The 12,251-nt window shown below is 41.1% G+C and overlaps 1 protein-coding gene across 17 annotated transcripts in view; it reads left to right on the forward strand.

Moving 5' to 3' along the window:
- The first annotated feature begins 2,156 nt into the window (after positions 1 to 2,156).
- Positions 2,157 to 12,251, forward strand: part of LOC109892235 (calpastatin) — a 70,221-nt gene continuing 60,126 nt past the window's right edge. For 9 of the 17 annotated variants that reach the window (XM_031825952.1, XM_031826017.1, XM_031825971.1 and 6 more), the window contains exons 1-2: positions 2,165 to 2,317; positions 4,131 to 4,220. In XM_031825952.1, coding sequence (XP_031681812.1) covers positions 2,264 to 2,317; positions 4,131 to 4,220 — 144 coding nt within the window. In that variant the 5' untranslated portion in view covers positions 2,165 to 2,263. Of the gene's footprint in view, positions 2,318 to 2,697; positions 3,068 to 4,130; positions 4,221 to 12,251 lie in introns of those variants that run through there. The other 8 variants (XM_031825977.1, XM_031826023.1, XM_031826160.1 and 5 more) reach the window with 6 other exon arrangements.

The raw sequence follows: 12,251 nt of genomic DNA on the forward strand, positions 1-12,251 counted from the left end.
TGGGGGGTGAGAACTGTCGTCGTGCTTAAATCGCTGAGCCAGTTCCCTGACAGTCAACAAACAAATTGTTAAAGGTGGTGGATATAAAATTGGAGTCTTGAATAAGAATCCCATTATTAACCTTTACATCAGGGTGGTTTTTGGACTACTCAGCTCCTCTCCCTGTTAGTTTGCTGAGATTTTCCCAAATCACTTTGCCATTTCCTTTGCTTCATTGATCACTCTGAGGACGAACTCTGCTTTTGCTTTTTGTATATTCCATACCAAATTATTTTTCAGTGATATAAATATAGGTATATTGTCATTCTGACCATATTTCAGTTCTTTTTTCAAGGAAAGCTCCTGTTCTCTCTTTTGCTTCCAGATGTCCTCGTTGAGCCATGGTAAAGAGGTTTTACTTCTTGGCTTACGTTGACATTTCCTGGTGAAAGATGTATTCACTTTGTCAATAGCTGACAGAAATGTTCTGTTTCCAGACTCTTGGTGTCACGTCCTGACCTTAGTTCCTTTTCTATGTCTCTATTTTAGTTTGGTCCAGGCGTGAGTTGGGGTGGGCATTCTATGTGTTGTTCTATGTTTTTCTATTTCTGTGTTTGGCCTGGTATGGTTCCTAATCAGAGACAGCTGTTTATCGTTGTCTCTGATTGAGAACCATACTTAGGCAGCCTGTTTTCCCACTATGGGTTGTGGGTAGTTATTTTCTGTTTAGTGTATTTGTTGCACCTTACAGAACTGTTTGTTTGTTGGTTTGTTGTTTTTGATCAATATACATCTTTATTAAAATGTATTATGAATTTGTACCACGCTGCACTTTGGTCCTCTTCTCCTTCTCCCGACGACAATCGTTACACTGGGTCTTCATTGCATGACAGATCAGACCAGTCAATTTGACTTATAGCTGCATCGTAGTTACTCTGCTTTATTTACTGGAATTATTTTTATTGTACTGTTGCACATTGATATGGTTCTTAAAACTATTTCTAGTAAGCTTTCTAACCATCAATGTCACATTGTGGTCAGATATGCCAGTTAATAAGTTAATGGACTTAGTTATTCGATCAGGTCTGTTAAAGAACACCAGATCAATCAAAGTCTGGGAAGTCTGTGTTACTTTGGCTGGTCCTTGTATTATTTGAGCCAGGTCAATATAGATCAAATGTGTGGGACTATCCATTATGGAATATCCCTGTGGCAACCAGTACCATTGAATACCACCAGGGGGCATAAATGATAGAACGCCCACTGTGAGTGTAACGAAAACAACCATGTGTGACTCAGACATTCTGTTGAATAAAAGAATGTGGCTTCTCCCTCTTCTGCAATTTAAAACCAGGAAAAAATTATGTTTACAAACGACAGAACTCATCTTTACATCTAGTAGCCTAAGAAAAGAAAGGAAATCCGCAATCTAGATAAGCGACAACATTCATGTACGCTTGCGGGAGGGGTGTAGCCTACTACAAACAGAATCAATGAGTTAGTCCACTAACTGTGATAAACAACCAGTAATAACTACACTATGTTCTGGTTCATTAAGAAATCGGAATTTAGATATGTGTTTTTGGTTGTTGAGTCAATTAGACCAGGCCCATTTCAAGCTTATCTTTCTAAAATATAAAACGTTATTTCAGAATATATGTAGTATACCCCCTCATGCAGCTGGTGAGGCTACATCAGGCCAACAATATGAAGCTGTCAAGGAAAATGTAGGCATATAGCGTGCTGAAGTATGTTATGGCCTATCAGGAACAAGCCCTATCTGTCGGTTGTATTTGGTAGACCAGATGTGTCCATATACATGTAGATATGTTTGAGGATTTGGCTTTGATCCTTCCCTATTATTTACTTCACTAAGTAAATCATTGGGATGTGATGTCATACGAAATACATTCAAATGAGATTTAATGGGTATGTTACCTCAGCTTCTTTATTCTTGGCTACTGTGTATCATTTTCGGGGGGTTGTTGGTCTATTAAAGTAACTGGGGAACAATAGGAAGGAAGGGTGCTACTGGTAAGATAAGAAACTAAAGACAAAAGCCCCCATTCTTAAGTGCTTTAACCTCCTGATTCACACGGTCACACACACACGTTGATTTCATTTGAGCAAAAATATTTTGAGTTCATAGCGGGAGGGGCACACTTACGCGCCAGAGGGGCCAATTTGATTCACTCGGTTCCCCAGCCAGCCAGCGGTTCCTATAAGAATATCTGTTGAGCCACCGTTAAGTTTTGGACATAAAAAAGGTATTTGCGTTGCAGCGATGCCACACAAAAAGAGAAGCCATGCCCATGGCCATCATAAAAAGTCACCGGAGGTGAGTTTTCCTTCTAAATAGTTGGCATAGAGTTTTTCATAAATTTTTTAAAATGAATTAACCTCGGTCAAAAGCTGGCCACAACTGTGCAATCGACCAAACAATGGTCCAACGTTTGGATGCAGGAATGTCCAATGAGTAGGCTACGCGCGAGTTTTGCCTCAATTGGCATCCTCTTATAGATCGTAGCCAGGTACATATCTCTAATAGCTAACTTTGAGAAACGATAAGCTGATATCCTTATGGAAAAGAGTATAGGCTACTATATTGCAACAGTAATCGTTTTATCTGAGGCATTTGCATTACGCACCAATTGCGCAATCCCCCCCGTCAACCCCAAACATGAATTGTGGTTTTGGATGATAGGCTATAAATGCAGTTCAGCCGTCGATTGTCAGTGGGTTATGCGGAAACGATAGACTCATCTGGCAAACTTAACTAAAAAGAGAATTAGCTATATGCCGTGAAATGCAAACCTAGCAGTCTTGACATCACCACAGCCGCGCTATATAGACACTTCGTTTAGGGTATGATAATGATCAGTCGGCTTCACTGAAACATTGTTTGAACATACGGGACGGGAGTGGCCCTCTGGAACGCAGGGGAAATAATTATGCTTTAAAGGTACACGGGAGACAGGCTAGACTAGAGGCTACACATATTTAGACAAGAGGTATCCGTAGGCAATAGACGATTCTTCTCATCGTCACAGTTTCCATCATGGCGTATGCTGCATATTGGACCAGCCTTGTGAGTATATGATTATAAGCCACCGATTTCTCCAACTTCTGTATTAAAATAACATCCCTCTGGTAGCGATGTGTCTGAGTAAATCCATCTCCATTCTAGGAAGCATTATTGTAGTAGGGACTTCGACTTAAATAGTTCTACAAACAGCCTTTCCAACTTTTGTCATGGTAAAGTTGTGTTGACGTATTAGTTTACAATAAGTTGTAGAATCAACAAGAAGCCTATTGATATGAAATTAATGACTTATGTTCTGAACCATAAAAAAAGGGTTGGGCCAGCATTTCTTGGCAGGTTTGGCAGGTTAGAGCATTATTTTGTAGGGCGTGTGACTGTTTAAACATTAGACATGATAAAATACACATTCAGCTCCTGGCACAATTGCCTGGACTTTTACAGATGCAGATTTAGAGAGGCATTATGGTTGGTCAGCCTATCACCTTTAACTCTTATTTGAATGCAACTGTTAGATATCCAAATATGGTCTTTATGTCCACCCTCTGAATGTCTCCTGAGTGTGCAAGTCCAAGTAGAGACTGAATCATTTGTTACCTCTTCACTTACATATCTCATAAAGTTGTTTGGCACATATGTGATAAGTGGTAAAAACCAACATCTGAATTTTGATGGAACTTTTTACAGTATCATAAGCTGGTTGTTATAACCCGCTATTACAGGTTAATGTTACTCTTCTAATATAATAAATTGGAGCATAACTTAATTGCCTTCAGAACATTATAGGCGTTACGGCAAGTTAGGGACTTTACTGTAATATCCAAACCAACATTAGTGACCTTTCAGACAGTGGGTGCAGATGACCACTTCCTTACAAGACCCAGGTGGTTGTCTGTGGACCTAAGGCCTTCAAAGGGTGCAGTTAGCTATTGGAGCACACGCACACTCAATTGTCTTGACTACATGTGATTTGTTCAACATTAACATTGTATATTTGTGTGTGTGTGTGTGTGTGTGTGTGTGTGTGTGTGTGTGTGTGTGTGTGTGTGTGTGTGTGTGTGTGTGTGTGTGTGTGTGTGTGTGTGTGTGTGTGTGCGTGTGTCTTTTGCAGCAGAGAACAGGTCCTAGTACCACACTTGGAGAGAAGCAGGTGGATGACAGGTCTTATGATACTCGAGCTGCTGCAGCCTCTAAGGCTCAGGTAAGACCCTTCTAAACAATGTTCACATCTTGGTGCGGATACACTTGACAGTTACCTCTGTTAGTGCAGAGGTGGTGCACTCAGCTACACTAATGGGATGAAAAACAGACATAGAACTGAGGACCTGTGTTTGCTCCGAGTCAACAGCTAGACTTTTGTCTGTGCCACAGCTGACGGTCCCTTTGGGGAAAAATAAAGTTATGCTATACTATTCTATCCTATTCTGTTCTACTTTAACTCTGTATACTTTGTTGCCCTCTGGTGGGGTAAAGAGGCATGTACTTAGTCACATGAATGAGTGGGATAACATGTGGGCATGCAGGCTGCTAATTTCACCACACACTTGACTGGATCCATTTGTTTATCCATATCAGTGATCTGGTTTCACAAGGCTCTCTGGGACTTTGTTTGTTTGGTTGCAACTTTTGTAAAAGTTGGAAGTCTAAAGCTGTTAACAACCACTATTACATCTAACAGGCATTTGTTCACCATTTTAGGTTGTGATTTGGCTTCCTTCCATTTTCTTATGAGAGCAGACCTCATCAGAGTTTAAAGATTAGTTATCTATTCCTGGTCACTGTTTAATAAAGGAGACGGGAAAAAGGAATGAACTTGCCCATGATTGTTTAGAAACATCTATATTCATTGATAAGGGACTTCTGAGGGGACTTCTGAGGGGACTTCTGAGGCAGCGTTTGGCTGTGGTTCCAAGTCTGGTGACATGAGAAGTACAGTGGAGGCTGCTGAGGGGAGGACGGCTCATAATAATGACGTCCTCCCCTCAACAGCCTCGGCTGGAGCAGTAAGGGACTGTGATGAATGACGTATCTAAATATAGTGATGAGCTTCACTCCCCTTCTTTGAGTAGTCCAGTTACACAGACAGACACAAACAGTCCAGGCCAAAGGAACACAGCCCAGTACTCTGAGACAATTAAACTAGGGAGGAATTAAATTAACCCCCCCCCCCCCCCCACACACACACACAGTATCCATGCATGTTGAACCCAAATGCACATACTTACACACATGCACAACATTCAAACATTTGTGCATACCAATTCGCTTCAGAGGGAGGTGGTAAACTCTCTCTTTGCTTCAAAAGGTTTTCTTGAAGTTACTGACTTAATTTAAATTGAATGTTTATGTTACATGCACATATTAGCAAGTGTTCCAGTGTGTCTAGGTTCCAGTGTGTCTTCCCAAGATGCAACAGCTGGTTTTACAGGCTTGGTGAGCTGACACAACACATCTCTGAAGGTGTTTTTAGAAGAATGAGTGTGCTTGATGATTATGCGTGGATAAGACAAGTCTGGAATGTGTGTTTGTGCGCCTCAGTGCCTATCTATACACTGTAATGCTCCGGATGTCGTGGGTGTGGAGTCAGACGCAGGAGACAGAGAGTGCAAGGCTGTGCTCTTTTAATGCACCAAAACAGGGTGCTCACAATAATAATGGCCCCAAACATGGGGAAATGAGAAAGGTACAACTGAAATTTCACGACCAGGAACAAACACGTTCCTCTACATTAGAGCCGAAGGTTACAATCATTAATTTTAATAAAGAAAACACTGAAACACTATACAAAAACAATAAACGAAATAACAACCGTGAAGCTAATGCGAACTGTGCTGAACCAAGCAATCAACATAGACAGTCACCCACAAACAAACAGTGCAACCCAGGCTACCTAAGTATGATTCTCAATCAGAGACAACTAATGACACCTGCCTCTGATTGAGAACCATACTAGGCCAAAACATAGAAATCCCCAAATCATAGAAAATCAAACATAGACTGCCCACCCCAAACATAGACTGCCCACCCCAACTCACGCCCTGACCATACTAAATAATGAATACAAAACAAAGGAAATAAAGGTCAGAACGTGACATACACAGAGTGTACAAAACATTAGGAGATGTTCTTTCCATGACATAGACTAACCAGGTTAATCTGGGGGAAAGCTATGATCCCATATTGATGTTACTTGTTAAATCCACTTCAATCAGTGTAGATGAAGAGGAGGAGGCAAGTTAAATAATATTTTTTAAGCCTTGAGACATGGAATGTGAATGTGTGCCATTCAAAGGGTGAATGTGCAAGACAAAATATTTAAGTGCCTTCAAACGGGCTATAGTAGTAGGTGCCAGGCGCACAGGTTTGAGTCTCAAGAACTGCAATGGTTTTCAGGCTCAACAGTTTCCTGTGTGTATCAAGAATGGTCCACCATCCAAAGGACATCCAGCCAACCTGACACAACTGTGGGAAGCATTGGAGTGAACATGGGCCAGCATCCCTGTGGAAAGCTTTCGACACCTTGTAGAGACCATGCCCCGACGAATTTAGGCTGTTCTGATGGCAAAGGGAGGTGCAACTCAATATTAGGCCATTGCCAGGTCGCAATTGTAAATGAGAACTTGTTCTCAACTTGCCTACCTGGTTAAATAAAGGTAAAATAAATAAATAAAAGAATTTGGAAGATGTTCCTAATGTTTTGTACACTCAATGTATATATGTAGGCTATGTGTGTACACATGTGCTTTGATGTGTGTTCGCATGTTTTCAACTGTGAAAAAGTCAGCCAGGTCGAAGTTCGTCCAGGTTACCAGGACGTTGGGAGATGCCTTTAAAACCCGCCACTAGGGGCAACGGTGAGCACTATTACAATCAAGTATCCTTGTGGCTTGCTAGGACGTTGGGGATGGGGATGGCGGCTGGGTGTAAGCAGCAAGCTCTGACTTTGAGGTTTTCAATCCAAATATGTATATAAACCCTGGAATGCTGATGCTATCCATTGGCCAATGAGAGGCTTTAAAGCCACCAGACTGCCATATTGGCACTCCCCAGAAAGAGCAGTCCTACATAGGAATTAATGGAATTTTACAGTATTTAAATTAAATGTTTCAAGGAAGAAATTACAGGTATCTAAGTATATTTTAGTGTAGTGGGGCCAGCGCTATGTTTAGCTCACATAATATAATAAAACAAATATGAATGAAGGTGTCTGTAATAGAATAAATGTGGAAAAAACGAATGTAGACATTAATACATTTATTTCTATAGCTTCTAAAATATTTTTTTTACAACGGTGGGGGAGTGCCAAGATGGAGGCGCGATGGCTTCAAAACAGCTAGCTTTGCTATGGAGAGAAGTTTGGAAGTTGAGGACTTCTCTTGACTGACTCGCCATCTCAAGATGATCTGCTAATTCAGTTCTATGTGTAGGCTAAACCCCAGTGGTAGAAAAAGTACATCATTTTCATACGCAAAATGACTCAAGTGATAGTCTACTTTAGTAAAAGTCAAAAAGTATTTGGTTTTAATTATACTTAAGTATCAAAGGTAAGTGTAATTGCTAAAATATACTTAAGTATCAAAAGTAAAAGTGCAAATCACTTCAAATTCCTTATAAGAAGCAAACCAGGTGTCATTTTCTTGTTTTTTAAATTTACTGGTAGCCAGGGGCACACTCCAACACTCAGACATAATTTACAAACAAAGCATTTGTGTTTAGTGAGTCCACAAGATCAGAGGCAGTAGAGATGACTATGGATGTTCTCTTGATAATTGTGTGATTTTGATCCTTTTCCGGTCCTGCTATGCATTCAAAATGTAATGAGAACTTTTGGGTGTCAGGGAAAATGTATGGAGTAAAAAGTAAATGATTTTCTTTAGGAAGGTAGTGAAGTAAAAGTGCCAAAAATACAAATAGTAAAGTACAGATACCCCAAAAAACGACTTAGGTAGTACTTTAAAGTATTTTTACTTAAGTACTTTACACCACTGCTAAAGCCTGCGCTGACCTTATGTTTAGCCAACCTTACAGCAGCTAGCTAGTTAGCATAGCTTGAGGATAGCTAGCTACAGCTGGCTAGTCTATCTAGCTAGCTGATATTTCTCTGACGAATCACAGTTATGCCAAGATAGCAAGAAGTACCAGTGTCTGGAATGTATTTCATGAAACACTCGTTCTACAACACCTTGCTACAAAAGTAGCTTGCGACTTGAAGTTTTTATCAGCTCATGTAAAGACACATTCCCGTGAAACCGATATCATCAACTGTGAGTTGAATGGCCAGTCTTCAGTGAGCTCAGCTGTCAACACAATATTCTATAACTGGCTAGTCTCGTCTCCTTATGTCCGCTGATAGATATTTCCCGCAGGAAATCCCGTGGGTGTGTTTGTGTTACAAAAACAATTCTGCAGTAAATAGGCTATCATGTCTACTCTAGCAAATGAAAATAAGTTGTGTGTAGAGTACAACCACAGATAAAACAAAGAGCATGCAAATATTTGGTACAACTTCCGCTGCCCCAGAACTAACATGGCATTCTATTCTAGTCTAAGGATTTGGATGTCTAACCACACACTAACATGCACAGCTCTCTGGGTGAGGTATTCAAGTCTCCAGTGGGTGATGAAGTCCCTTTCCATCTATGTAATGTGTTACAGATTGTGGTCAGGTGCAGTCAGGTGGTGGCTGGAGGGTTGGAGGGCATGAATCTCCATCCTGGATATGACAAAGTTTGCCTCAACCCATGGGTCCAGCAGGCAGAGTTCAATAATTACAGGCAGATGTGAGTTGCAGGAAGATGGCACTTTTCTCATACCACTCTGTGGCTACTCAACAAGCTTCCTCCAGGAGGAAGCTTTGAATTTGTCAGGAGCCTACAGAGTAATATGAGAAGAGTGCTATTTCTGAACTTACATACAATGCCTTCAGTAAGTGTTCATACCCCTTGACATATTCTACATTTTGTTGTGTTACAGCTTGAATTCAAAACAGATTAAATATAACAATTAGAACCCATTTACACACAATACCCCATAATGACAAAGTTAATGTTTTGTTGTTGTTGAAATACAGTAGTATCTAGTGTACATATGTATTCACACCCCTGAGTCAATTCATGTTAGAATCACCTTTAGCAGTGATTTGGGCATTCTGACGCAGTACTTTTCATTGTAAACATAAATATTGGGCGCAGGAAGAACAGAGGATTCCCCTTTATTGCATTTGAACCACCAGCCAATGTGATCACAACACACCAGAGAAGCTCTCGCCATTCAAACTTCCCCACCAGTTCACTGTGTGAACACTGTAGCTTATTTTATATCCAGCAAGCAAGGCGCTTCTTTCCTTTAATATATATATATATATATTTTTTTTTATTGCTCAAAATATGTGACCAAACTACAGTACCTTCAGAAAGTATTCATACCCCTTGAGTTGTTCCACATTTTGTTGTTACAGCTACACACAATACCCCATAATGACAAAGTAATATTTTTTTGTGAATATATATATATATTTTTTAAATACAGAAATATCTAATGAACATAAGTATTCACACTCCTGAGTCAATACATGCTAGAATGACAATTGGCAGTGATTACAGCTGTGAGTCTTTCTGGATAAGTCTCTCAAGAGCTTTGCACACCTGGATTGTACAATATTTGCACATTATTCTTAAAATAAATCTTCGACCTCTGGAAGTTGGTTGTTGGTCATCACTAGAAAGCCATTTTCAAGTCTTGCCATAGATTTTCAAGCCGATTTCAGTCAAGGCTGTAACTAGGCCACTCAGGAACATTCAATGTCGTTTTTGGTAAGCAACTCCAGTGTATATTTGGCCTTGTGTTTTAGGTTATTGTCGTGCTGAAAGGTGAATTAGTCTCCCAGTGTCTGTCCAGCAGACTGAACCAGGTGTTTGGCTGTGCTTAGCTCTATTCCTTTTATTTTGACCTTAAAATAAACATACCCATAACATGCAGCCACCACCATGCTTGAAAACATGAAGAGTGGTACTCAGTAATGTGTTTGTTATGTTGGATTCGCCCCTAAAATAACGCTTTGTATTCAGGACATTAAGTTAATTTATTTGCCACATTTGTTTTTGCAGTTTTACTTTAGTGCTTTATTGCAAACAGGATGCATGTTTTGGAATGTTTTTATTCTGTACAGGCTTCCTTCTTTTCACGCTGTCATTTAGGTTAGTACTGTGGAGTAACTCCAATGTTGTTGATCCATGCTCAGTTTTCTCCTATCACAGCCATTAAACTCTGTAACTATTTTAAAGTCACCATTGGCCTCATGGTGAAATCCCTGAGCAATTTCCTTCCTCTCCAGCAACTGAGTTAGGAAGGATGCCTGTATCATTGTAGTGACTGGGTGTATTGATACACTATCCAAAGTCTAATTAATAACTTCACCATTCTCAAAGGTACTTTTTCTACCAATAGGTGCCCTTCTTCACGAGGCATTGGGAAACCTCCCTGGTCTTTGTGGTTGACTCTGTTTGAAATTCACTATTCGACTGAGGGACCTTACTGATAATTGTATGTGCGGGGTACAGAGATGAGGTAGTCATTAAAAAATACCTCCATACCCAAAATCCCTCAACCATTCAATTCAACAATAACAAACAAAAAAATTATGCTGAGTGCAAGATCTCTGCCAGTTCATACATCTGTATCAGCCTGTCTTTTAGTCAGGGGACTCCATGACAAACCATCTCTCTTGTCCTCCATCTGTAGAAAAACAAGGTAGAGTTGATACACACGGCACTGATTACATCAATGGTTGTTAGGTGAATTCCAGGACAGACAAGTGATAGTATTTTGACCTATGACCAGATCAAATGTGACCAACCCGAAGTAGGACTGCTGCCTGGTCACATAATGCCTCAGCCTTCTGCTCCTGACAGAAACAAGGATCTCTCTGGTAAGAAAAAGGGCGGGGGTGTATGCCTTATGATTAATGAGACGTGGTGTGATCATAACAACATACAGGAACTCAAGTCCTTTTGTTCACCTGACTTAGAATTCCTCACAATCAAATGCCGACCACATTATCTACCAGGAGAATTCTCTTCGATCATAATCACAGTCGTGTATATTCCCCCCCAAGCAGACACATCGACGGCCCTGAAAGAACTTCATTCGACTCTATGTAAACTGGAAACCACATATCCTGAGGCTGCATTTATTGTAGCTGGGGATTTTAACAAGGCTCATCTGAAAACAAGGCTCCCTAAATTTCATCAGCATATCGATTGCGCAATCCGGGCTGGCAAAACCCTGCATCATTGTTATTCTAACTTCCACGACGCATATAAGGCCCTCCCCCGCCCTCCTTTCGGAAAAGCTGGTCCGACCAATCAGATTCCACGCTTCAAGATTGCTTCGATCACGTGGACTGGGATATGTTCAGCATAACGCCAAACAACAACATTGATGAATACGCTGATTCGGTGAGCGAGGTAATTAGCAAGTGCATCGGTGATACTGTACCCACAGCGTCTATTAAAACTTTCCCCAACCAGAAACCGTGGATTGATGGCAGCATTCACGCAAAACTGAAAGCACGAACCACTGTTTTTAATCAGGCCAAGGTGACCGGAAACATGACTGAATACAAACAGTGTAGCTATTCCCTCCGCAAGGCAATCAAACAAGCTAAGTGTCAGTATAGAGACAAAGTGGAGTCACAATTCAACGGCTCAGACTTGAGAGGAATGTGGCAGGGTCTACAGTCAATTACGGACTACAAAAGAAAAACCAGTCCCTCTCTTTGAGGACAATACAGTGCAACTGACACGGCCCGCTACCAAAACCTGCTGGCTCTCCTTCACTGCAGCCAACATGAGAAAAACATTTAAACGTGTTAACCCTCGCAAGGCTGCAGGCCCAGACGGCATCCCCGGCCGCGTCCTCAGAGCATTGCTCAGACCAGCTAGCTGGTGTGTTTATGGACATATTCAATCAATCCTTATCCCAGTCTGTTCCCACATGCTTCAAGAGGGCCACCATTGTTCCTGTTCCCAAGAATGCTAAGGTAACTGAGCTAAATGACTACCGCCCCGTAGCACTCACTTCCGTCATCGTGAAGTGCTTTGAGAGTCTAGTCAAGGACCATATCACCTCCACCCTACCTGACACCCTAGACACACTCCAATTTGCTTACTGCCCCAATAGGTCCACAGACGACGCAATCGCAATCACACTGCACACTGCCCTAGCCCATCTG

The sequence above is a fragment of the Oncorhynchus kisutch genome, linkage group LG1 (genome assembly GCF_002021735.2).
Source record: "Oncorhynchus kisutch isolate 150728-3 linkage group LG1, Okis_V2, whole genome shotgun sequence".
Classification (NCBI taxonomy): Eukaryota; Metazoa; Chordata; class Actinopteri; order Salmoniformes; family Salmonidae; genus Oncorhynchus; species Oncorhynchus kisutch.